The 25,805-nt window shown below is 43.4% G+C and overlaps 1 protein-coding gene across 1 annotated transcript in view; it reads right to left on the minus strand.

The window, feature by feature from the left end:
- Window positions 1-9,844: 9,844 nt before the first annotated feature.
- fto (FTO alpha-ketoglutarate dependent dioxygenase) overlaps window positions 9,845-25,805 on the minus strand; it is a gene marked incomplete at its 5' end in the record, with an annotated part of 134,824 nt that continues 118,863 nt past the window's right edge. Inside the window, 2 exon segments of the mRNA XM_080497360.1 lie at window positions 9,845-11,565; window positions 13,289-13,429. Coding sequence (XP_080353486.1) covers window positions 11,559-11,565; window positions 13,289-13,429 — 148 coding nt within the window. The 3' untranslated portion in view covers window positions 9,845-11,558.

A 25,805-nucleotide genomic window follows, 5' to 3' on the forward strand; every position in this document is an offset into this window, starting at 1 on the left:
AGAGGGAGCCGAGGAGAAAAATCCATGCAGCTGAAGTGAAACTGCATTTGGCCTGATGAGCGATGTTAAACAACAACTGGACCGGCGGGCAATTACCATGATTGGAGTGCTGTGGCTCGCACCAACGATCGAGGCCGAGTCAGAGACGGAGTCAGCGGAGAGGTGGAGTATCCCCACCCTCTCCCTCCTCTATTGGCCGCAGAGGCCCAGCGCTCATTAGCATTCATGCTTTTACAGGCCTGGCCAAAGCAGTCAATGCTCTCCACTTTATTTATTAGTAAATAGAGACAGATGGCGATGAGGAGGTGGTATTGACTACCCATAGCCTTTTAAACAGGAATCAATGGCAGGGGTGGAGCAGTGAGTCGAGGGGCATTAACTCGCTAATATAGCCTTATGAAATGAGCCTGAACCAGCTCACCAAGCTGGAGGTTCCTCCGCCCGTGGAGCTACGCACCACAGTACAGTACACACGGTCAACTGTCACAGCAGGCTCTAGACAAGATGGCTTTGCCGGCGAACGTACGGGACCTGACAGCTGTCGACATATTTATAAGTGGACACACTGCGCCATTGATCCCATTGATTAGCTGAGCAGGCACGCTGCAGGTTTTATTCCGGCGACAGAAAAGCATTAAGGACACGGCAGTGCTCGGCTGATTGGTAACTCCGGATCCCGGATCAACGTGGACATGTGTTGTGGTTGTGTGTGACAAAATGGGAGGGCCTCATAGCCTTCTCTCACACACACACACACACACACACACACACACACACACACACACACACACACACACACACACACACACACACACACACACACACACACACACACACACACACACACACACACACATCTAGGGACTGTGCGGAGTAGAGACAAAAGACAAGCGCATTGGATGTCCACATTTACATTAACAGCATGTCGCCGCTAACTTCATCTCGCTAGTGGGTATTGATTGTTTTGGACTGGACAAGGTCAATATATGTACAGTAAATGTATCCATGTTTTAAAGATAGATAGATAGATAGATAGATAGATAGATAGATAGATAGATAGATAGATAGATAGATAGATAGATAGGTAGATAGATAGATAGATAGATAGATAGATAGATAGATAGATAGATAGATAGATAGATAGATAGATAGATAGATAAACCTGTCAGAGATCTTCTCAATCATTTCTAATAATAAGTCTTTATGATTTCCCTGCACTGTTCGCCAGCAGCCACAATGGAACACTGAACAACTGCCCTCCCCTCCCAGGTAACATCCCCCCGCATCCCCTGCACAGGGACCAGCTGAGCTGCAGTGAGCCGGAGCCTTAAACCACCCACTGCCGAGGCAATTAAGAGTTTAACCTGGATGCAGCCCGGGGAATCCAGAGAGAGACGCTAGTCAAATAGAGCAACGCTCTGCCAGGAAGACAGAGAGGGAGGGAGGAGGAGGAGGAAGAGGAGGAGGAGGAGGAGGAGGAGGAGGAGGAGGAGGAGGAGGGGGAGGAGGAGAGGAAAGGGTGAAGAGAAGAGAAGAGAAGAGAAGAGAAGAGAAAGAGAAGAGAAGAGAAGAGAAGAGAAGAGAAGAGAAGAGAAGAGAAGAGAAGAGAAGAGAAGAAGAGAGGAGAGGAGAGGAGAGGAGAGGAGAGGAGAGGAGAGGGTCTGAGCACACAGCTCAGATGAGTGGCGGAGGGAGGGAGAGTGAATCTGGCTCTCGGTGTACACAGGCCTCTCCTCCACGAGAAGAAGGTCACCAGCTCCCTCTGAGGACTCCCTTAAATAAAGTCCCCTATCCTGCACTTTTCTGGGCAAACAACCTCCTCTGCTCTTTATTAACTAAATATGAGGGGACTTTGACCGGGGGACAAAAATTCAATATTTTTCCCCCCCACGAAATATTTAAACCAAGCAAATAAACAGACAAATAAATAGATCTCCTCTGCCAGGGGAGAGAGGGCCAGCCGGTCCCCTGGATGTAATTTGACGGCCCACTTACTTGGAGGGGCCAGAGCCCAGTGCTACTCAGACACTCATTTGAAGAGCTGTCAATCACAGGGCAGCAGAACTGCGTGTGTGTGTGTGTGTGTGTGTGTGTGTGTGTGTGTGTGTGTGTGTGTGTGTGTGTGTGTGTGTGTGTGTGTGTGTGTGTGTTGTGTGTGTGTGTGTGTGTGTGTGTGGAGGGGGGGGGGGGGGGGGGGGTTGCAAGTGAGCAATTCATCCTCAAGGTTGGAGCAGATAAGCTGAGCATCGCTCCTGATGAATACATCACACCTTCCTGAACCATCCCTCAACCCTCACATGCATCCTTTACCTGCTGGACCGCTTGCCTGTCAACTCCTCTGAAGAAATGACCTGATAGCCACTGTTTTGTCTGGTCTGCAAATTTATCAAATGGGAAAATGAGGCTGATTTGTCTCTGCAGTCCATTGCAAATAATAACTAAATGTTTTAGCTAATGTGTGCCGGCCTTTGGGTTTTTTGTTGGTTTTTTTTTTACATCTCAATTATTGTGTTTTTGATTCCTTGTAAAAAAATAATAATAATTCAACAACTCTTCTGTTTATTTTTTCAGTCTCTTCCAATCAGAAAAATACAACTTTATGCCATTAATTCAATTTATCAGAAGGGGAAAAAAATGCTGGAAAGAGAAAACAATTGAAGTGGTTTGGGACAACATTTCTAATCATATTTATTTATTTATTTTCGAAATCAAGGAATATTTCAATTACCCAAAGACAGAAATTTTATTGCAGAAAGTATTGCTGAGCTTGCTCTATAATCATTTCATGGTACATATTGATCACGCTCATAATCATTCTTATGTATCAGATTCAGTCAACAACTGCACAGTCAAGTTAACCTCCCATGTGAAGTTGAGTTTTTTTCTTTTTTTTGTATTTTCTGTCTTAAAGCTTTGAAGTTGGAGCTAATGCACATCTTCTGAAATAACTGCATTGACTTTGTTTTGAAGGAGCGAAACTCTAAATTTATATCGGCGTTGAAATATAATAGAATAGAATTTATTCGATTTAGCAGCAAGCAAATACCACATATCCCCTCAAAAACCAACACTCATTAATGTCCTAATGAAATAATCATAAACACACTAGTATTTAGCTTGACATGCAATATGCAAAACTCTAACATTCAACCAGCTCTTTATTGCTTTTCAAAAGTACAGCTAACAGGAAAGACATGTTTCAGCATTTCACCTGAACTTCGGTGGGATCAGAGAAAGTAATAATCTAAAAGCTACAAGTACAAGACAAACTGTACTTGGATACAGGAGTGGAGTATTTGCATTCTTGCCTTGACTCTTGTCTGCCAAGTTCAGTCGCTGAAGAAGGCAACACTTCTCGGTGAGGAAGGTATTTGCTTTCATGCTGTGGATAAATTTGCATGTTGCACAACCGAGCATTATTAGAGAAATTAAAAAATTCCAGAGATGACAGTACTGATTGTCTGTGCCAGCAGCTTTGAGAACTAAAGATATTGAGAAAGACAAAAGGTTGTTTAAAATGTTGGCATGTCCTCATACGTTGAAACTGTGGTTTGTTTTTGGATTAGAGGTGAGGGAATAAAACATTAAAAATTAGAAATTTGAGTTTGAACTCGGACATCGTTGGATTGTGAATATGACTGTGCACATGTTGGCATCAAGTTATAATGTTCGTGTGAATACAATATGGTGCAATGCTTTTATTAACGCTGAGAGAGAGAGAGAGAGAGAGAGAGAGAACTTTGCCAGTAGCAGCATTGTTGTTTTCTGAACCTAACTCTGTTTGACACCCCAGGGACGACAAACACATTTTAGTTTAGGGGCCATATACAGTCTAATTGGGAGAGGGCCGGACCGGTAAAATAGTGGCATAATAACCATTAAAATAAAAATTTTCGTTTTTTTTTTGTTGTAGCCAAGAGCACATGTGATAAAAATGTGTATATTTTCACAAAACCAAACAATTACTTCTAAAAATTACTACAATTTCAACCTAAAGCCAATTTTGATGAAAGGTACTAATGCAAAACACAGTGAAATGACCAGATATCTTCTCCTACAGCTGTTGCATTGTACATATTTTTACAAAGTCTCTCTGATAGCATGGCTATGAGGCTCGTTTGAAAGAAACGAGGTAGCTAGCTTACATTTCATCATCACTAATATCTCAGCTCAGTGTTGTGTTTTGTCTGCTCCTCTTAAGAAATGCGTTATAAAAAGCAAGGTTTTCATTGAAATGTTTTCCATTTCCTTGTTGTTTTGGAGCTGATTTTGGCCCACAGGCCTTATCCTTGACACCTCAACCTTTTTATTAGTGTTATCTCACCCTGTGTGACAAGTTTGGAAACAAGTGGAGCACAATATTTCAACCAAAACCAAACACTATCCAGAGTCTTTACACGAAGATTAAAACTGCAGATTAAATGATCTTATTTTTTTTTCTTTTATTTCCTTTCGGTTCACCAAACCCTCACAAGACCTCTTGGCTCGTTTCATCTTCACTATAAAAAGAATTGACGCTCGCCGGAGCTCCCACCACCACCACCACCCCCCCGCTGGGTGCTGGTGGAGGTGAGAGTGGTGGGAGTGGTGTATCAAAAAGTCCTTTCATCCATTTTAGATGAGATGCAGATGACTCAATTATGCTTGGCCTGACATCAAGACCACTTGGCAGACGAGCTGCTAACACTGGAAAACGATCCATTTAATCCCGCCGATATGAAGGACGAGGCGCAAACGTGGTTCGTGATGGTGAGGGAGTGAGACAGGGAGGAGTGAAGGTCCTTAGGCCAGCCATGCTGTGGGCAAACAGGCCTTTGGAGAAAATAGTGGGGCAACGAAGAAATGGCGGCGCTGCTGGTGCTGCCTTAATCTAAGACACGGGGAACCAACCACACGTTTATGTCACCATTTGGGATATGCAATGTGCGGTTAAGTAAGTGGAGCTGAAATGATGCCAGAGTAAAAGAGATGAAGTTGAGCGCTGGCTGACAAGCAGAAACCGGCTCTGGCTTGGTGCCCTGAGGTGGTGCAGGTGATTTCTCTTATCAGATCAAATGACACAATGGAACGGGCACTTTAGTCTACACAAGCCTTCAGCCTTCTTCCTCACAGATTGTTTTGTTTACAGTAGCAATCACGTTCAAACCGGTGAGGAAGCGCTACAAAGATGGACTTTTTTTTTTTTTTTAAAGAGCCTCCTTCAGTTTGCGTTTAAAAATATGGGAAGCTTCAGATTAGGAGTGAATGGAGAAATGGGTCAGGCTGCAAATGTATGAGAGGGAAAAGATAAAGAGACCAAGGTCCTGCAGGACCAGTGATGCTGCTGGTCACCAGAGCCGGGGCCACAGCGAGGACCCATAAACATGCTCCACATTTGATCAGGCCGCCGTTTGATCTGCGCGGCCCCGCTCCCTCCAGACGTCCTCTGTAACTCTTCAATCACACACACATAAATACCCACAGACTCATCACGTCATCCTCCGTGTTCGTCAGGGCCGCTCAGCTGCCAGCCTCCTGACAGCATCAACATCAGCATCAAGACTTCACCGTCACCCCCCTCTCGCTCTAACACTAAGTGAACCGGGGGGCCGGGGAGCGTGTCGGCGGCGATCAGCCTGCAAAGGCAGAGGACAGCGGGGTTTGTGAGATGAAACGCTTTCAGATTCCAGCAGCTGGAGTCGAGATACGGTTCAGTTTGGCCACGGTCTGGGAGGAGGAGAGAAATGGGGGGGGGGTTTAGTCGAGGCTAAATGAGGAAACTGAACTGATGTTTAAAAAAGGAAGAGCATGATTTATTGCCGGTTTAACCACCACGCCCCCAGCGCACCAGCACCAAAATACACCGTCGGATGCAGTTCAATGGTAGAACCCAGCCAGCAGACGCCATCTAATCACAGCACGAGCTGGCTTGATGCTGGTTTAGCTAATGAACCAAGAACATAGACTCGTCACTGGTAAGATCACAGATGTTCTTTGTCATCAAGTTTAACCAAAGTTGGTATCAGTGAAACTGAACCAACAACGTGCTCATGCTTTGAAGAGTCAACGCTGTGCCAGCCCAAGAAAAGTATGTCACCAATGTACCAATAGTGGACAAATGAACCACACGAGCCAATCAGAATCCGTCATTACATTGTTCAGTCGAAGTCAACAACTGGAGGAGCGACACGCCATCCAAGTGTCAGGCTGCTGAACCTTTGTGTGTTATGTTGGGCGGGAATGATCCTTTTCAATTACCTCGTGACATGTTAGTGTGACACCGGAATGCTTTGTTACGAGTACAGAAAAGCCCCAAGCTTTATATATAACATCGCTGATTGCTGAATTTATACGTCTTTTTTTTTTTAAAGGTCATGCAGACTGTTGTCGTTTCACAGCTGAATAAACTTTCAATTGTCTGTGATCTATCAGTATCGATTTCAGTTGTATAAAGCAAGATGGGATTGATCCGCTGACTGAACGATATAATATACTTTGTGCATATATACCCACACATGTGATGTTTTTGTTCAAAGTTCATGTGAACAGGATTGTAAACATATTGACACAACAAATCACCCAAATACACGTCAGCTGTAGCCAGCATTAGTTAGTGTACAGTTTGTGAAATGAGCAAATGTGGGTGACCTACACAATGTTTTGTTCTTTTAACAAAAGATCTTATTTCAAGTTGTGCACAGAGCAAACTCAATGAAATTATAAAAAGAAATAAAATGAAATAAAAAACAAGTAAATAAATGAATGAACACATTAATAAATGGTAGGCAATTCTAAGACAGTTCTCATCTACACCAAAAGACAAATGATCTTTAGGTACTTTAAAGTGATTCATTGTTTATTCGCCGATAGAGAGAACAACAGACCCATTCGGTCATGGAGTTGTGCTGTTATTTTCTCCATTAAATAGACTGATTTATCCTCTCTTTCCATACCTATGCAATGCAATCTGGCATTTTATTCATGTTGTTTCATATTTGTCTCTTGTTTGCTTCACCTTGAGTTCCAAAGTCCAAAACTTTAACTTCCATCTGCGACCTCGAGCACCAGCTCGCTATTTTCCAACCAGTCGGTCACACCCACTCAATCTCTGACCCGGCTGCCCCCGGCCAAATTTAATATGTAAAACAGGAAGTTTGTATTAATAAATCTAAATGAGACGTGAATTAAACCTTTGGTGAAACCACGGCAGAATGCCTGAGCTAAAAGAAGCTGTGACCTTCAGTGTGATTTACAGTGACGCAGCCATCACTTTATGCGCTGCCTGGTATTTATGTTGAGTCCGAACCCCTCGGCATGCCTCTTTTATGACCTTTACTGCAATTAACAGTTGCAAAACATTAGAGCCAGTGTTGCTTCATATGTAGTCAATCAAGTCGGTGTTTTGTCGGCGCTGAGTGCCGTTTGTCTGTGTTGGTGACGAATGAGCGAGGCCCGTCCCACTGCTGACAGCCGCGATGCTATCTCCAGCTCCTCTGCCTGCTTCTTCAATTACCACTGCCTCTGTGGCCCCGGGGCCTCCAACACCAGGCTGCACTCAGGAGCCTTGGACACACACACACACACACACACACACACACACACACACACACACACACACACACACACACACACACACACACAGACACACACACACACGGATACATTACACACACTCATTTGTACAAAGTCACACTCTCAGACAGTTTGAACACTTGTATTTTTTTTTTTTTTCTCATGTGCATGTAAACACATTGTGGTTAGGATCAGATTTCGTTCTTTATCTTTAAAGTCTCCATTACAATAAATCCGTAAAGTTCAATCCACTGTTTTTCCAGATTTGAATCCACATCCACTTCCCAATCTAATTCCACTACCTTAAAGCCTCACATCACAACATGTGACTGGGGTATGACCCCAAACCGATACCTTTCCCTGCCACACACCTGGCTATTTTATCTCCCTCTCCGCCTATTGTTGGCCTAATTGACGGCGGCCTGGCTGACTGGCTGGCGGCTGACCTCAGTCAGAACAATGCATACCTGTGGCTCTCACCAGTGCCGTGTAATTGTCTCTTGAAGTGGAAGGGGGGACTTTTTTTCCTTTTTCTTCTCCCACTCGATCCCCGAGGGGGAGTTCGCTCCGTGCTCATCCATCACTCAGTCACTCAGCCACTACAGGAAGTAGTTAACACGAGCGACCTCTGGGGTGGCGGTTGGTAAAGGGTGTGGATTTGAGCTGTTGGAGAATATTAGCCATCACTTCATTACAGGGAGCGACATCACTCAATTAATCAAACCATCAATCATGTTGTCAGAGGAGATGTTTGTCTGGCTGGTGTTGCCAGGAGCTTTGAAGTTTAGAGTAAACAGGCGGCGAGAGGCGGCTGGTACAAAGCCGAGTTTGGAGCAGGTGAACATGTGTTGTGCACAAAGACTTAAATACCAGGACGTTCGATTATTATTATTTTTTTTTTTTTGTTCTGACTGCATGCGGAAAGTGTAATCTGAACTGGAACCCGAGGGTACACAGTAATTTCTATCATTGTTTTCATGTTTCCACAAAGTAGATCTATTATACATTTATATTTTTGAGCAACATGCAAAGTTTTCATTACTTTCCAAACCAATTTCTGCTTCACCGAGAATAGGATAGAATCGTTATTGTTATGGTAACAAGTGCAACGGAATTAAAAAGTGCCAACCCATCTGTGCCTCATAAAAATCAATCAATAAGCATACAAAAACTGTTAAAAATCAAAAAATTGAGGCATAAAAACAAACAGATGCTCGCCACTCATACACAGACAAGCATACATCCCATTGCACTGGTCCCCGAATACAATATATTGCACAGTTTTTTTGTTGTGCTAAGTAAAGTGAGTGTAGTGGGGGTAAAATCTGTTTGTTCCTGTTTAAAACAAACATAAAAAAAAACACTATTGGAACCTATCAAGTTTTTAAAGTTACATAATAAAAGATAAAAGGTGTGTCAGACTTATTTTAAATCCACGGGCGTCACACACCTCCATTAAGGCTCAATTGTGCTAAACCAGTTACATGATAATGACCAAAGAACAATAACATCTTTCTTACCTTTGTTAAAGTGCAAATAAGAACGTCATTTAAAAAATGTCCAATTCATTCATCTCATTCATAAAATGTTTGAGGAATAAATCATTTGGCTTAAAAATAAAAAAATAAAAATAAATACAAATTTAAAAGTGTCTTTGCGCAAGTGATTCTTTCCAGGATCTTGAAGAAAAGTCGTCTGTACCACTAAAACAGGGTTTCTGCAGCTTGCAGGATGCATTGTACAAATTTTATGCCAATGTTATCGCATCTGCACAAAGGTAACATACTTCCAACGCATCACTTTAATGCAGTCAGCAGATACTTTTTACAAAACTTTTTGGTTGTTGTTTTTTTTTTTTTCACATTATGCAAGGTCATCAAACAGGTGTGAACAGACCGCCTGGCAGGCCTTTATCCGTTTGACACCCCTGTCTTAAACTATTAAATGCATTGAAGGGAACCAATTGAGTGGGAAGATAAATATCAGTATTGCATCATGAGTTTTCCCACACCTCATGATGCAGTGCTGTCCTTTGTTGATGACGTTCATAATATTTTCTGGGTTGGTTAGGCTCGGCAAAACCTTTTGTCTTCAAGCACTCGCAAACTAGTGATTGTCATTGAATGATGATTGATTATTGCGGTTTAAGTCATGTCATGTTTGTTAGTAACCCCCCCCCCAATAAATTAACAGTTAAGGTCATGGTAATTTTATATATTTAAGAAAAATGAGAAAGGATGCAGTTCATTGGATAAAACACAGTTACTTTTTGTAAATTTTATTTACTGCCATTCCTATTGCTTCAGACAGACAAGCTGTGGCGCAGGGAGCACAGAGTGATTCAAACAAGTCAATGCTACTGCCGATCTACAAACAAATCTCTCCGACAACAACAAACAACAAAGGCGCAGCAAAAGAAGAAGCAAGAAGAACAGCGTTTGGCAACCATTAACATCTTGGAAAAAAAAAACAACAACAAAAAAAACACTTCTGAAGTAAAAAAAAAAAAAGAGTGCATTCTGCATTTTTAATAGTAAACAGCATCTCTACTTCATCATGAACTAGATAGAGAGAGAAATCAAACGAGGAAGGCTGCTACACTGCTTTGACGTCGGCCCCCTTTTTCCACCCTTTCGAGCTGTTTTGAAAGTGGATTTTTTGTCAGAAGCGCCGGATCTTTCGCTCGCTCGCTCCGATGGCCTGCAGCATAACAGGGGAATGTGGTGCTCTACACACTTTAAGAGTAATTAAAAGCGATTGAACAGCTGTAATTATGAGAAACGGCGGTTGTGTTCCGGGTCATTCTATCAGTGCTGCCTTTCATCAGAGAAGAGGCAGAGGGGGCCCCGCTGCTCGTCTCTGTTTCTCCATATGCACATCTTCAAGAACAAACAACTGGCGGGCTGCCCACAGGCTCTCTCACTCACAGACACACACACACGTTATCACATTTGTACACATGCAGACGGATGTGCGCACGCGCGCGCACACACACACACACACACACGCACACACACACACACACACACACACACACAAACACAAACACACACACACTGAATGTATGACGTGTGTACTGACGTGACGACACGTACGCATATGAACGAGTCAGGAGTCGATATGGCACAAGCGCACGTAAAACAGCAAACGACACATTCTTCATGTTCTCCGGTTGAGGGACATTTGGAACTTTCTCATCCTGATCTCTCTTTGGTTTCTTCAGGCTCATCCCATTTCTGAACACAATAAAAATAAGGGGTGGTGGGGGTGCGAGGAGCATGGGGGGGGGGGTTGCTGGTTACACTGTACACAAGTGAAGAATGAACACCATGTAGAGCAAAGTTGAGTTTTCTTACTGTTCTATACTGTATCATAACACTGTGTGACGAGTCGAAAGCATATATGTTCTGTACTGTGACGACTGAGAATGAGTCAATCCACTGATCCAAGCATGACTGGGTTACATGAGATTAAGTAACGGAGTACACCGAAATAATAAATAGTTATACGATGTATGCGAACACTGAAATGCGGGTATGCTTCGTTAGACTGTTGTGACACTAGTAGCTTGGCGCTAAGCCTTTCTGCGTAGTTAGCATGTTACTGAAGCTCTATTCTGGACTTACTGGTGTGTGTGTGTGCGTGTGTGTGTGTGTGTGTGTGTGTGTGTGTGTGTGTGTGTGTGTGTGTGTGTGTGTGTGTGTGTGTGTGTGTGTGTGTGTGTGTGTATGTGTGTGTGTAGGGCAGGGTTATTTTCAATCCACCCAAGTTGGTGACTGTTGGAGGCTGAGATTCCGACCGGGCCGGGGCGTCGGGGGGGGGCAGTGGAGGGTGGAAGGGTGAGTGGGAGGGAGCAGGGGGGTGTAGATGCTCCAATCAAAAGGAAATCAATCTCGGTGGAGTGACAACAGAAGGTGTTATCAGTGGTTTGTCCCCTCAGCTGATGTGGGGACCATTCAGAATAGCTGGTGGGTTTTCTGTTTCCTCGCGTCTTCTCTGTCCGTCCTTCACATCCTGTTGAACAGGAAACGTCAAACAGCAGTGAGTCATTTGTAACGTCAGCAAAAACCAATAGAAAGACGAGGCTTCATTTACACGACAACGTTTCGGAGTGAAAACCTTTGCTGTATTTTGGGTGTCCGTTCACATGATAACGGTGCTCGGAGCCACCAAAAACACAACTTTTCGAAAAAGCTATGAAAAAAAGCTATGAGGGAAACACAAGTTTTTACTATGGCTACTACGGCTACGGCTGTAGAAAATAATTCTTCTACCCAGGCGCGAGTGGACAATGACGTTTCCTCTAGAGTGCTCACTGAATCGTTTTCAGCGATGCTGCCAATTCTGAGTAAATGGGCATTGTTTTCCAAATGTTGCCATGTAAACATGAAATTTTTCTGAAATGAAAAGGCAAAAATGATCCGTTTTTACTTGTCGTGTAAACAGAGTCTTAAATTTCACGGTGCTTCAAACACATCAGGAAAAAGCGTTTCTTTTTAATAATACATGACTCCAATATTTCAAGTCATCATGGATGAACATTAAACAAAACATCATGGTTTTTTTGTGGTCGGGTAAAACACGAACCAAAAGGTGAAAGCTGTACTGGAAATATCACTGAGGTTTATGGAGGATTGAAAGCACTCACAAAATGACACATGATTCTGCCCCTTTGACCTCCTCGGTGTCGGGGCTGAAACACTTAAAAGTCATTTGCAGATCCCGTCTGCCGGAGCTGCGATACAGAGACCGCCCTCACAACAACTGTATGACATTTATAGTTCCAAATCATAGTGTCACTGTATCGCTTTGTTGTTAATGTTGCAAAACTATAAGTTTTACACAAAAATCGACTTAACAGGAAAAAAAATGCCAAATAACCTGTCATGCATTATAACTGGATGAGAGGATGAGAGGATGGCTATGGTATATGATACAAGGAAATTAGATACTATCACTCAACACATGCAAGGCAATACAATAATGTACAATATAACACAAGATCATTACAATACATTATCATGTGTTTGCACTTTATAGAATATCTTGCAATAAGTGACATTAATAAAACTGGAGTAAAGCCTTCATTGTCCTTTATATAGTTTCCATATTACAGTGAACATTATCGTCTTTTTTGAAGTCACAGTCCATTTATTCCCTGCCAGAAATTTTAGAATGAGCCCAGAAGAACCCAAAAAACAATTCTGGTCATAAATCGACAATCACATTCAATCCACCAAACTCTGACCTGTGATTTTTTTTTTTTTTTAATGTAATAACAGGATCAAAAGCCATTTTCAGGAAACATTCTGGTTGTTAATGGCGTCCAGTTGATGCCTGACTGAAAATTACTTCTCAAGCGTTATTCTCAAATCCAGCCACTGGTGGAACTCCGCATGAAAGCTGACTTATTAGACACAGCACTGTTTTGTTTTTTTGGACATCCATTGATATTGCCTCTGCCTGTGCATAAACCCGCACCAGTTCGATTTTTTTGCAGAGAGACAAACAAGCATCTCGGACTTCATTGAAATTCAAAACTCGCCAGTCAAGCACATTACAAAGTGCAAAGTGGGCTGTTGCTGAATTGTATGTGCAGCATGAAAATGATTATTGGCTGATAATAGCACACAGCTTGGTGGAACATTTACTCTGGTGTCTATGTGTCCAAATCTACTAAGCGAATGAGATGTTCACATGTGTACACAAGCACGCGCTTCCACCACGTTGGGCCCACCTCCAGAGCAGCGACTCCACTCTGTTGATGATGTCTGCCAGATCAAAGGGCAGAGGCATGTTGGGGTCATCCACGCCCCAGAAGGGCCGGTCCACCGGGGCCTCCTCGGGGGGCAACGTCTGGGCCAGAGTCGAGTGGCACCTGAGGCGACAGGACACAGGAAACAAACAAACCCGTTAACTCCTCCCTCCTATCAAAACCAACTGCTGCTGGACACTCGTCAAAGTCAGGACACGCGTTAAGTTTCACCCACAAAACCTTCAGCTGTGGTTTTTGCTTTGTCGGATGCTGTTAATATTCTTTAAATGGGTTTAAATGTGTTCTCTCACCCACAAACGGCTGGATTCATCACTTTAGGTGACAATGACTGACTTCTCTTCCTGGACATTAAATCCCACTTGGATACGTTGATTTGAGATGATAAAACCTTTTGGCCAAGTTGAAAGGAATGTGTGTAAGCAGAGTTTTTGCAAACTGGGAATACTTTTGGATTGTTCTTGATGTTGACTGATGAGACAAATAAATCTTCAGACAAGACAAGCTGTTTAGTGAATTATGTGTGTGTTAAATCCTTCCTAAAGACACAATAATCACTGTGTTGTGTTTGACCAGGAGGCGATCGGCTTGCTGTGTTTCCTCTTCTCTTTACGACTCCTTGTAACAACACTGCGTCCAGCTATAACCTCTAGCTTAACAGAGAGTCAGACTGCCTGGAAGCATTTTAATTGCTTGCAGCAAAGTGCTGCAGTCTATTTCACTCATTTTTTTGAGAATATTATTATAATTTATCTCAAATTTGTACTAGCTTTAACGACCTCGTGAAACCTTGAATCCTTAAAGCCAGGGAGAGTGATTGAGCCAAATAAAAGCTACGAAAAAAAGTGAGAAAGTGATGCGTCAGGAAAGCGATCGACGGCCGCAACATTATTGAGGTGATTAGAAATCATGATATCATGTATCATGATTAATGCCCCATTCATCTTATGCCCACGCAGCAGGATGCTTTCATGAGGACATCACTCTCTTTCGCCGCAATCGTGACAGAGCGCAGAGAAATCCAGCCTCCTCATGTCACCGCATGATTTCTGTATGATTAATAATACGGGGGAAGTTGTAATTTCTACAGTGTTCGGAGCCCCTGCAGACCTCGGCCACATCTTTTGTCAGACCTGTGTAAATATTTACTGCTGTGACTCCATGTTGCTCTGCGCTGTCATTGTAAATCTGCCCTCCCTCTGCCTCTTGACAGATGAGAGTGACCTCTGACCTGGAGGGGCAAGAGGGAGAGGCCGAGGATGGCATTCTGTATGGCGTGTGTGTGTGTGTGTGTGTGTGTGTGTGTGTGTGTGTGTGTGTGTGTGTGTGTGTGTGTGTGTGTGCGTCTTTCAGAGCAGTGGCCCAAGAATACCATGACTGCGTATATTCCCCACTCAGTTCCACACACGCACACACACACAGGTTGACTATCTTCACGGGAACTTTAGATGCAGTCCCCAAGGAGACAAAAAATGTTTCCATTCACAAAAACTTTTCCATACTTATGAAATAACCTGGAAATTCTATAATAGTCAAACCAGGCCTGCGGCGGCGCCATAATGTAACTACAGAAATACTCATAGAAGACACGAAGTATACATGTGAAACTCAAAATACATAAGAGCACAAATAAGGACACAGGAGCAATGGAATAGATATTTGTGTGAACCAACAACAGAGTCTAATGTTTGCTTTGGATTATAAAACAAAAAAATTTAATAGTAATAATCATAGTAGGAGCATGAAACCCTATTATTGTGTTTTTGGTTGTGATGGTCACCACTTGCAGGTTAAGGGGCCCTAACTACAGACTAATTTTAACCCTCAGTAAAAAAAAAGTTTCAAAAAGCTAAGAGATGGTATGATGTCTTAACTGATGGACAATTTAAATCAATCCTACAAAGACAATTATCCATGACCACAGAAAAAAGTGTGTAAAGGAGACATGAGGAAGCCAAAGAAGAGAGATATGGGGAGTTGGATGAATGAGATGAGGGGATGTTAAAGTTGTCAGGGGACATCGAGGGGCTGCCACAATTTGTGGTTATATATTTTCATCGACGCCACTTAATGTTCAACTGGCTCGCGGCCTAAGTGCTGCATTTTGGTGCGGTTAGCCCTTTAAAGAGCTGCTGCATTATGGTGGTGAGGAGCGGCATTAACATCCACTGTCCAATATATCTTCAGCGCTCTGGATCAGGGCCTGATAATAGCATCTGTTAACATGCACTAAGTACCATTATGTAGCACATCACTTCATAAATAATACGATTAGGCGACCTTGGGGCTTTGCGACGAGCCGTGTGTTTAAATGTTCTCATCATTTATTTAGGGTGCGAATTAAAGGAAGCACCACTTCAGAGAAAGAGGAGGAGGAGGAGGAAGACACGGCTGGCATACATATCTACAGAGTGTGTGAGCACAAACTGACCCAGACAGCGTGCGCACACACACACACACGCACACGCACACACACACACACACACACACACACACACACACACACACACACACACACACACACACACACACACACAGACACACACACATTGTGTGGTTCTGCTGACATCAGCTTGAGGACACCATAGGCCAAGGGAACCCGGGCTTTTGATTTGGCCTGATTAAGTATTCATGCAGCAGAGCTATGAGAGAAAACACTTGCCTCTTTTCTGCCGTCCTGACTCATAATGAAAGGCTACACGCTGTAAAAAACCCAACTAGCCGCCTCTGACAGAGCCGCTGCATTTATTTGACAGGGGATCTTGCAACATTAGCTTGCAAATAGAAGGCTCCTGCTTTACCAGAGATATAAAAGATACCAAGACTGGAAACTATCAAAGATAATATACTGTAGGTAATTCAGCGCACACTTTTACACAGTCTACCACTGTTCACAGAGCGCCGTCCCTTGACTGCTAAAATGGAACCAAACAAAAAGTCAATATCGAGCGAGGGGCCTTAAGCTCTCCGGGACTCCGGCGAGAAATTCTGTGTAAGCCGTGGTGGCGTACAAACAAGGCTCACCAAAAGACTTTCCCATGGCAGAACAGTCCACCTTAAAGTTAAGGTCAAAGACAAAGAGGTGTGAGCGCGTGCGGGAGGGGAGGGGGGGGTTAAAGAGGGAGCGAATATGTTTGTGAGTCCAGGCTGTTCCAATGGATTAACCCCAGACAGATATGGGCCTAACTATCCCATCTGGCGCTCGGTCAAGAGAGATTGGCAATACAATCACTCATTTCAATTTGCCCCGAAACCTTATAGCCCGACAGGCCCCCGCTCAAATGGTATGCTAATGTGAAAGGTATCTTGGATTCTATCGCCTCTATTCCACAGAGGCCTTTCCCTCCATGCAGCACAGTGCACTTGAACCGCGGCCGGGGCGGGAGCTCCGCCGGCCCCCTCGCTGCAATAAGGGCCGGAGCCCCCTTTGCGCTCAAACTAACCACTTTAGCTAAAGTGAGTGTTAATTATGGACAGGCAAAGCAGTCAATAAAAGGTTAATGTAAAAGTCAAAGGATAAATTCCTTTAAGCATTGCATCATTCCACCATCTCCGCGACCAACACACTGCTCACAGGTCTCCTAATCAATACGTTTTACTGTAATGCGCTCCCCATCGATTTACCCCCTCCTCTGCTCTGTGGTCCAGGCTTCATCACTTGGTTAAGGAAGATGGAGGGAGGGGGAGAGAGAGAGAGAGAGAGAGAGAGAGAGAGAGAGAGAGAGAGAGAGAGAGAGAGAGAGAGAGAGAGAGAGAGAGAGAGAGAGAGAGAGAGAGAGAGAGAGAGAGAGAGAGAGAGAAGAACTAACAGCTAAGTAAAATGATTAACCTGGGTTTCATTTTGCTGTTTCTCTCCGACTCTTTCAGAAAGGCTTGTGAGAAGACGGCCGGGTGGTCTGATATCATCACCACCGTCCCGACCGTCCAGATCATCCGCGTCATCAGTCCACTCAATCTCTGGCCGGTGCGTAATTGTGCAGCAGTACACTCAAGCGGGGCCATACATTAAAAGGCGCTCTGCTCTTAACAGGATGGAAATCCGCCTAATAGACAACATCAGTGCTTCCGACTCATGCAATTACACTGATAAATGCACAATTGTGTCAGGCCAAGTGAAAAAGAACCCCGAGAATGTAGATGGGAGACAACACTTATTGCATTATTGGTACAAGAGGTCATTTGTAACCATGTGGGACTGGACAGCCCAGGCTGCTTGACTCAGAACATCCACTTAGGACATGTCAGCTGTCCGCCAGATGCATGTTGGGTTTTTAGTAAAACCCTTACAAATCACTGGTGTGCAACAATATGAGCAATATGAATCATTAGGTTCTTCCTCTGTTAAAAGCACTCAGAGAGGACTGTGTTGAATTTGGTGCTATATAAATAAGTTGAATTGAATTGAATAAAATCTGTGGGGGAAAAAACATCCTACAAAATCAACCTTACACCTTGACACTGTGTATATAGACATATTTGTTCTTCTTCAGAAATGTAAGATTAGCAAACCACTTGAATATACAATTTAAAAACTTTATAATCAGGTGCAGAATGGCAAGTGCACTGTAAAACATGACGGCATAATCAAATTAAATAACATTATGCCAACTTGTAAAAAAACATTTAGGACACTTGTTTGCATTTATGTAATTCAATCAGAGCCTAACTGGTTTAAGCACACTTAAACGTGTCAATATTTTTAAACATTGGTGATTCTGAAAAACAAAATAGGACCAAAGATCATTTTAATCTTTTTTAAATTAAAAATAGTTATTTTAATCCTTAATTATTGATGTTAGTTAATTATTTTTAATAACTTATAACTGTGTAATTGATTCACTGAAGCTGTAACAACAGTTACTCATACTCAAACTAAATGATTATTGATAGTTTGAATTGTTTTTACAATTGTGTTTGTGCTCCCACCTGTTCACAAGTTCATTTAATACCTGCACCATCAGACAAGCGCTGAATCTCCATGTTTCTCTTCAAAGTATTTATGCACACGGCAATTATCAGTCGGAGCAGATGACATCAGATCTGATAGCAGATGATATTGTGTACCTTTCTTCCGTTCCAACATGTACGCTGTCAAGAAGACACAAGTCATTTCTTACACAGAGGTCATCCTCAGTTGTCACATCGCAAGCTGTCAAATCCATTTCAAGCACCAGTAAATGCCTGATGGTAAGTCAACTTCGGGACTGCTGGCAAAACATAATAGCAGTGTGTCAAGTTGCAAACACACCTGCGTCTTTTTAATACAATGCAAAGAGCCACTGTCATTTGTTTATTTGACGTTACACCCAAAACCTGCCTTGCCTTTGGATTCAACAAAAGATAAAGCGCCACCCTTTAATTAATGAGTCCCAACTGGACTTGCATAGTGAACATGATTTAATGCAGTGCAGTGATTACGATAAAGTCAAAACTTGTTCCGTCTACATTGACTACAGCAACTGACATGTTTTGTATTGTTTTCTTTTTTAAGGTTATTAAAAAAAAGACCAGATAATAGAACAATATGTTCTCGGGCTGTGCACTGAGAATTTGTTCCAAGGTATGGGCGGTGCCCAACACATTTTTGAACAGTGGACCAAATGTTAAACTCTTGTAAAGGCGAAATGAGTATCAATCGATTAATGTTCTGTGTCACATTTGCTCTGTATGACATATCGGCGCTGATCGAGGTGAAATACCTTGGCTCACCTGCTTCGTCATGTGCGGCCCACCGCTTCATCTGACTCAAGAAATGCTGTGCAGGTGTGCATTTTAATGGTTTTGGCAGCCTGAGTGCCCGATAGCTGAGAATGCAATCAAACAAGTCATGAAAAAACAGGCATGTGCCTCATAAATCAGCCTAACCCTGAAGGTAAGGCATGCAATCACGTCCAAAGGCGAAGGAAGAAAGACAGAAGCATATTGTCCAGGTACATTTTGCATATAGGCAATACTGTGTAAGGAATGAGTGATCGAGCACATTTGTTTTTGTATGTCATGCAGTTCTATAAAAGGTGAAAGGAAGATGGACGGAGAGCATTTATCTACATACTTATCTCACTGCTGTGTTTTGCTAGATATTGGAGACAGTCAGAGCAAGGCCCAACCTGCCAACTGTCAGGTTTGGAGCTTCACCTACAGCACCCAGGACTCCAAGAGTCCTGTGAATACAAAGGACTTTCCTCATTAGAGCCTGAGCGGCATCTCAGATCCTTGAAACCACCAGCCCCAGCTCCTATTATCCCAATCACTGCCACATTCGGGGTAAATATAAAGTGGTGCCGAATGTGAGCCAGCCAGCCAGAAAGAAAGAGAGCGTGGGCAGAGCCGCGTCTTAAGCGTTTCCTTAGGATCAATCACATGCTATTGTGTCTGCAGACAGCTGCTGACTGTACAGTTTGTGAGTGTGTGAGGTGGGCAATTGTGGAGAGAGAAACAGAGTGGGTGGGAGGAGGGGGGGGGCATCATCAAATGCATGACATATGTTCCTTTCATTTTGATTCCCTCTAAGGAGCCTGGGCTAATAAAACTAACATCTGATGCACTCTTTTCCCCTTTAATTAATGGTTGTGGAAGCCACACAAAAAAATGCATTAGCAAGAAAGGAGAAGGAGGGTGGAGGAGAAGGTGGGTGCCGCGTAGTGCCTTCTGAACCCGCACCCACCCACCCACGTGCCACCATGGCTCTGCCGCTGCTGGGAACAATGACTCTGCCATGGGGCGTGGGTACCTTTGGGTGGGGCAGCCCCTTCCTCAGAGTCTGTGAGGTCTCCCTCCTTTTGCCAGCTGCAGTCTGGCTTGCTCATTAAACCACATGAAACAAATAAGGCTCATTATTGGCTTCTCCAGCCAGTTAAAAAAAAAAAAAAAAAAAAAAAATTAAAACACACACAGTTTGTATTTAGTGCTTCATACATTTCAATAGACTTAGCTGGAGTCTCCGGTGTCAACAGAGACATTTCGTTGTACCTGCACAGGCTCAGTTTGCTTTTACACCCTGCAGTGTTTGATGTGGCCTGGCTGGCTGCCCCGTTCAGAGCAGGGCGAACCAGATGTAATAGAAAAACACACACACACACACACATACACACACAAAGAGGGCTGGCCTCTAAACAGCCTTCATAATTGGAAGCAATAAAAAAACTATTGCAGTCTGGAAGTGCAAAGGAGGCGAGCCTCTGAACTACAGCTACTGGTCTCAAAAAACCAGGTGGACGTCCATTAGGTACTTAACGGCGTAACAAATTACCAAACACCCCGGCCCTCTTCGTTTCCTCCTCAGGCTATGGGATGGAGTGTGGTCTAACGTCAACACAGGCACAACATATACGACCACCGTTCAAATGAAATCATGTTCCAATAATAAAAAATAAATAAATAAAAAAAACGAGGCAGGAAGTGAAACTGACAAACAGGTCATCCATGTTGTTTACTCTTCTGAAAAAGGGAGAACATAACAAACTCCCTGAGGCAAAAAGGTTTGCATGTTTTTGTCTATGTATGAGAGAGAGAGAGAGTCAGCGTCAAAGAGAGAGTGTGTGCCTTCTTTCGGGAGAATACGTGTTTGTGTGCTTCAGGCCGACTGGGGAGGAATGAGAGGGGTTGTGGCTTTTGGCCTATGAGCCACCTGTGCCAGGCTACAGGACTGTTCAAACCAAGCAGCTCACTTGGAACGAAAGTGAGAGGGGACAAAAAACAAACAAAAAAAAAACAACCACAAAACAAAAACAAACCCGCACAAACAAAAAAAAGTTTACTCTGAGCCTTGTCTGTAACACTCCAAGGATAACACAAAGCGGGAATGGCTGCCTGGCTCAACTCGGCATCCCGAAAGGAGCCACAAGTAGTGAAACATTTTGATGCATACAGGCGAAAGTGAGTAGAATCGCTCTTGAAGAGACAGTAAAGTTTCACTCGATGATGGAGTTTATTTATAAAGCCTAGGAGAGAAAAGGGGGCAATAAGAGGAATTGATGGCGAGGGGTAAGGAGGTTACGAGTCTGTGAGTGATTGCACTTTTTCACAGCTTGGCGTTGGAAGGCCGTAAATCTGCTGTTGGAGAATCACGACGATGGTAAATGTGGCATCGGGAGTACTACCTCTTAGTTTTCCGGAGGAAAAATTTCCATTTTGTTTATAAATCATTACAGCCTTTAATTATTCTTAATGATCCTTAAACTGGTACAAATTTGATGTAGTCAGTTATTTCTAATAACTTCCAATTGTGTAATTGATTCACCGAAGTTGTAACGATAAAAATACTCTAATCAAATCATTACTGATGATTAAATTGTTCAAGTTATTAAACTCAAACAGGTAAAGACAATTAGTGTCTGTGAATAGTTAGAGTTGAACTAACTTGGGCACAGTAATTGCCTTTACTAGTTTTGGAGAAAAGCTATAAAAAAAATGTAATCTTATTCCTAAAACCTTGTCACAGCCAAGGTGTATCGCTGATGTGAGTTCTTTGCTATTAAAACGAGTTCTTACGTCTAAATGACATACCGATGCTGTGAAAACTTGTCCTGCTCAGAGGGATTTTCTTTCTTTTTTAAAAATGTCTCCCCCCCCACCTCATGATGAGTTCCTTCCCGCTGGCAAAGTGCAAGTGCCTTGTGGGCATCATCTGAACGGTGCAATAAAGCTGGTGATGGATGAGGTTTGCCTCAGCTGAGGCCATTGGATGACACCTGACCCCGGTCACATGATAGGGCCGATCCGACATAGACACAATTCCCACCTGTCTTCAGGTGACAATGGCAGGGGTCAAACTGGCCCAGCTAATTATAGTCTATTGTAACTTAAATTGCAGAGTTACAAGTCATCCTTCTAGCTCCAAGCGATATGGTGTTAAGTTCAGAGGCCTTTGTGTAAAGCAAAACTGTGAGACAGAAGCTTTAAACTGTTGCACAACAGATATTGGGTTTCAGAAATATGTATACTAAACCACTTTACAAGAAGAAAAAGAGACAGTGACGTTCCTGCCGAAGTGATACAAAGCATGGGAACATGCGAGCAACTGTTTGAAACGTCCCTGAATAAATACGACATACTGGTCAAACCAAAAGTCACCTCACTGTTGACACTTCTCGTCATTATGCTCAGCAAACCAGTGACTGCAGACATCAACCCAATAAAACAGTCATAAATCTTAAACCCATAATTCAAACAGGTCCAGGTGGAGGCGATAAGATGACTGCCAACAAGAACTTCTGGCAAAACCAAACAGGTAAGTGAGTCAAAATGCAGGCAGGCTGGCTGTAATTATTCTTTCAAGGCAGGACTTTGGTCTTTAAATGAATTTTTTGTTTGTTTTTTTTTTTTTTCAAGCTTTGACTAGACAATGAAAGGAGTGGCACAATTAAAGATGATGTTCACATTCCCCATTACTCACTATGTTTACAGTACAGGATGAACTTATTATGAAACTCCTAAGTTCACAGATGCGCTTTTCTTTTCACCCCGAGAAAACCTGAGTAAAGCTTATTATTCAGGCATGAAAGAAGCCCTATAGTGTTTGTAGCACAGTATGTGAGCCTTGTGTGCATCCAAGCGTACACATGTGTGCGCCATGCGTCCGTGCCAGAGGAGCGCTCCCTCCGCCAGGTGTTTGAACTTCTGCATCACCTGCTATTCCTGCTGCGCGAACACGAGTTTTGTTTCACCCTATTAAGTAAATAGTGTAATTAAAGGGCCACGGCATTTAAAGCGTTGTGAACAGCCCAGCAATTTGTTTGGAAGAGCAGTCAGGCTGGGCCCTGAGGCATCGCGCTGAACAGGATGCAAAGGGTTCACACAAGCAAGCCAGGGGACCAGCAGTATAATGGCGTGTGCGGGCGTTGGTATGCAGCTACCTGGTCGTGTGGATAGGATGATTTCTAGGTGTGGCGGTAAATCACTCATTGGAAGATATTCTGGGTGGTGAGAAAGCTGCTCTTTGCGGTTTAACAGGTACTCAGGTATTAAGATGATGTGTGTGTGTGTGTGGTGACAATATCAGGGCTTGATGCAACAACTGTGACGGTGTAGGTTTCTTTGAGTCAAATCCAACCCTTTGTCCTGAACACAGCAAAGTATGGAGGTGTTTCTTGTGAAGCAATAAAAATGAGAAAAGTCCAAGGCGACACAAGCAGGCTTAGCTTGTTTGCCACAAAGATAGCCATAAGACAAAAGCCACAGGCAGAGATCAGCGTAAAACAGAGGGATTACAACTGGAGTGGTACCAGAGATCAACTCTTTCCATTAGTTTCCTCTCTTAATGATTTTTTTCCCCACCACAGGCATCCCAACTCTGTGCCACCTATCCCGGCGTGTACGCTTCCTGCTAAATTCTCTGCCGTTACAACTCATCCAGGGTCAGCTGTGGGGAGTAAGAGAGGGATAACCTATTTCTGAGCTTCCGCGAGAGCCCAGATGGCTGCGCGGAAGCTCTGATCCAAAAACTAGCTTACAACTCAATCACTGTGGCCACATCTCCAAGTCCACAGTTTAACCCCCTCTGATGTCAGCCAAGGTCACAGATGCACACTTGAGAGGCAAAAAGAGCCAGGAGTGAAGTGCTGCCAGAGTCGAAGGAATTAGATCTGGGCTGAGTGGCCCTCATCTGGCTAAGCCTGGTAAGTAGCAAGACTAACAGGCTGAGGCACGGTGGCTTGAGTTCGCACACACACATGCATTTAAGCTTTCACACAAATGGACACACACATAAATAAGGAGACAAACACACACTGACATAGTCACAGGAACACACACACACACACACACACACACACACACACACACACACACACACACACACACACACACACACACACACACACACACACACACACACATACACAAACACACACACACACACACACACGGGAAGGACTCGGAGGGCTACAGATGGCGTGCCCTGGGCCTGGTGACTGGGGCTCTGATTGAGCTAGTTTAGGATCCAGCATGGAAGCTGCCACAATGCACAGAGCTCAGGGGTTGGGGAGGAAGACAAAGAACAGCGGAAAGAGTGCAGGAGGGGTAGAAATGAGAGGGTTGGGATCAGACTCCTTTTTCACGGCATGGGGGCACCAAATATTATTTGTTCAATATCAACATGCCACTGTCCATTCCCCTTGCCCTATTGCCCACATGCTACCCCCTATGTCTCCATACAGGCGACAGCACACCGCACTGCAAACACACAGACGCTGACACACACTGGGAAGCCAGCAGCCACTTCAGCCATAATTCCGCTTGACTTCCGCTGTCTGACTGGCAGGAGACAGGGAGGGTGAGGACAACAAGCTGTGAATACGGGAAGAGACAGAAAATCATTGAGAACCTTGCCTTTATGAATCTTTGATGAGAGAGAGTGGGGGCTGGCGGGGGCTTTGCCTCTGGTTAAATCAGAGTATAGCGTGTGTGGCGTGTGTATGACTGCCAACAGAGGTTGAGATAAACAGGGCCTGGACCGGGCCCAGACAACTGCAAACCCCGCAGTCGGAAACATTTGTCCCTGCAATTAGTCCCTGTCCTCCCCGCTCATGTTGCAGGTGAGCGGCACTGGTAGCTAGCGAAGCAGCTACGGCGAGGAGCGCCTCGCAGCACGGTGCGGCGAGAAATGAAATGTACCAGGTGTGCTTTGTGTGCAATTCAAAGTCATCCTCCCTATTTAATTATGCAGCTGGCAACACCTTCACAGATTAACAATCAACAAGGTCAGATGAGGTTGCATGCTTTCTAAAAGTATTGCCAACAAGTAACGTATTATTTGACAGTATATATTCACTATGTTGAAATTGCTCATTTAAAGTAGTTTTGACTTATTGATGAAGTGTTTCCTTCATTTTTGGTTATTTAGTCTATTTTCTCGTATTTGTTATTTTGTGTGTAATTACTGCATTTACTGACACACTAATTGTTTAACTTTTTATTATGTTTAAGCATCTGAACTTTGATAATTTCCGATCAGCTGGTAATAATGCTGTAAACTGTATGAATACTTCTATGAACACTTAAGGCTGTAGGAGGTTTCCATGCAATGTTGAATTGATTAAGATTATGTTATTTAGTTCAAGTGATTAGAAGTCAGCGGCAGTTAAGAAATTGTAACTTTTTTTTAAACGTAGGTTGATATCAATATTTCAAAATTTAGGCAAAGTTGATTGTGAGTAATCAACTTTGTAACATTCTAATACAGTACTAATGTTAGTAGATGGAAGAAACTTCTAGGAACATCGTACAATGCACGGGAAGTTGTAAGACTAAACGATTCTTGTTTCACCGAAAAAATAAGTTCAATATAAAATACAAACATGAAAACTATTGATAATGCTGCGGACGCCTGTTTCATTCAGACAAACTGTGTGAGCCGCCCTCTACTCTGGGAACGTTTTGTTTCTTATGACTGACATTGCCGGTAATGGCCTCCATTTCTCATCGGAGAGAGAGAGAACCAGTTTAACACACACTAACAGGTTTGGCTCTTCGCCATGATAAA

Source organism: Blennius ocellaris (genome assembly GCF_963422515.1).
Source record: "Blennius ocellaris genome assembly, chromosome: 1".
Classification (NCBI taxonomy): Eukaryota; Metazoa; Chordata; class Actinopteri; order Blenniiformes; family Blenniidae; genus Blennius; species Blennius ocellaris.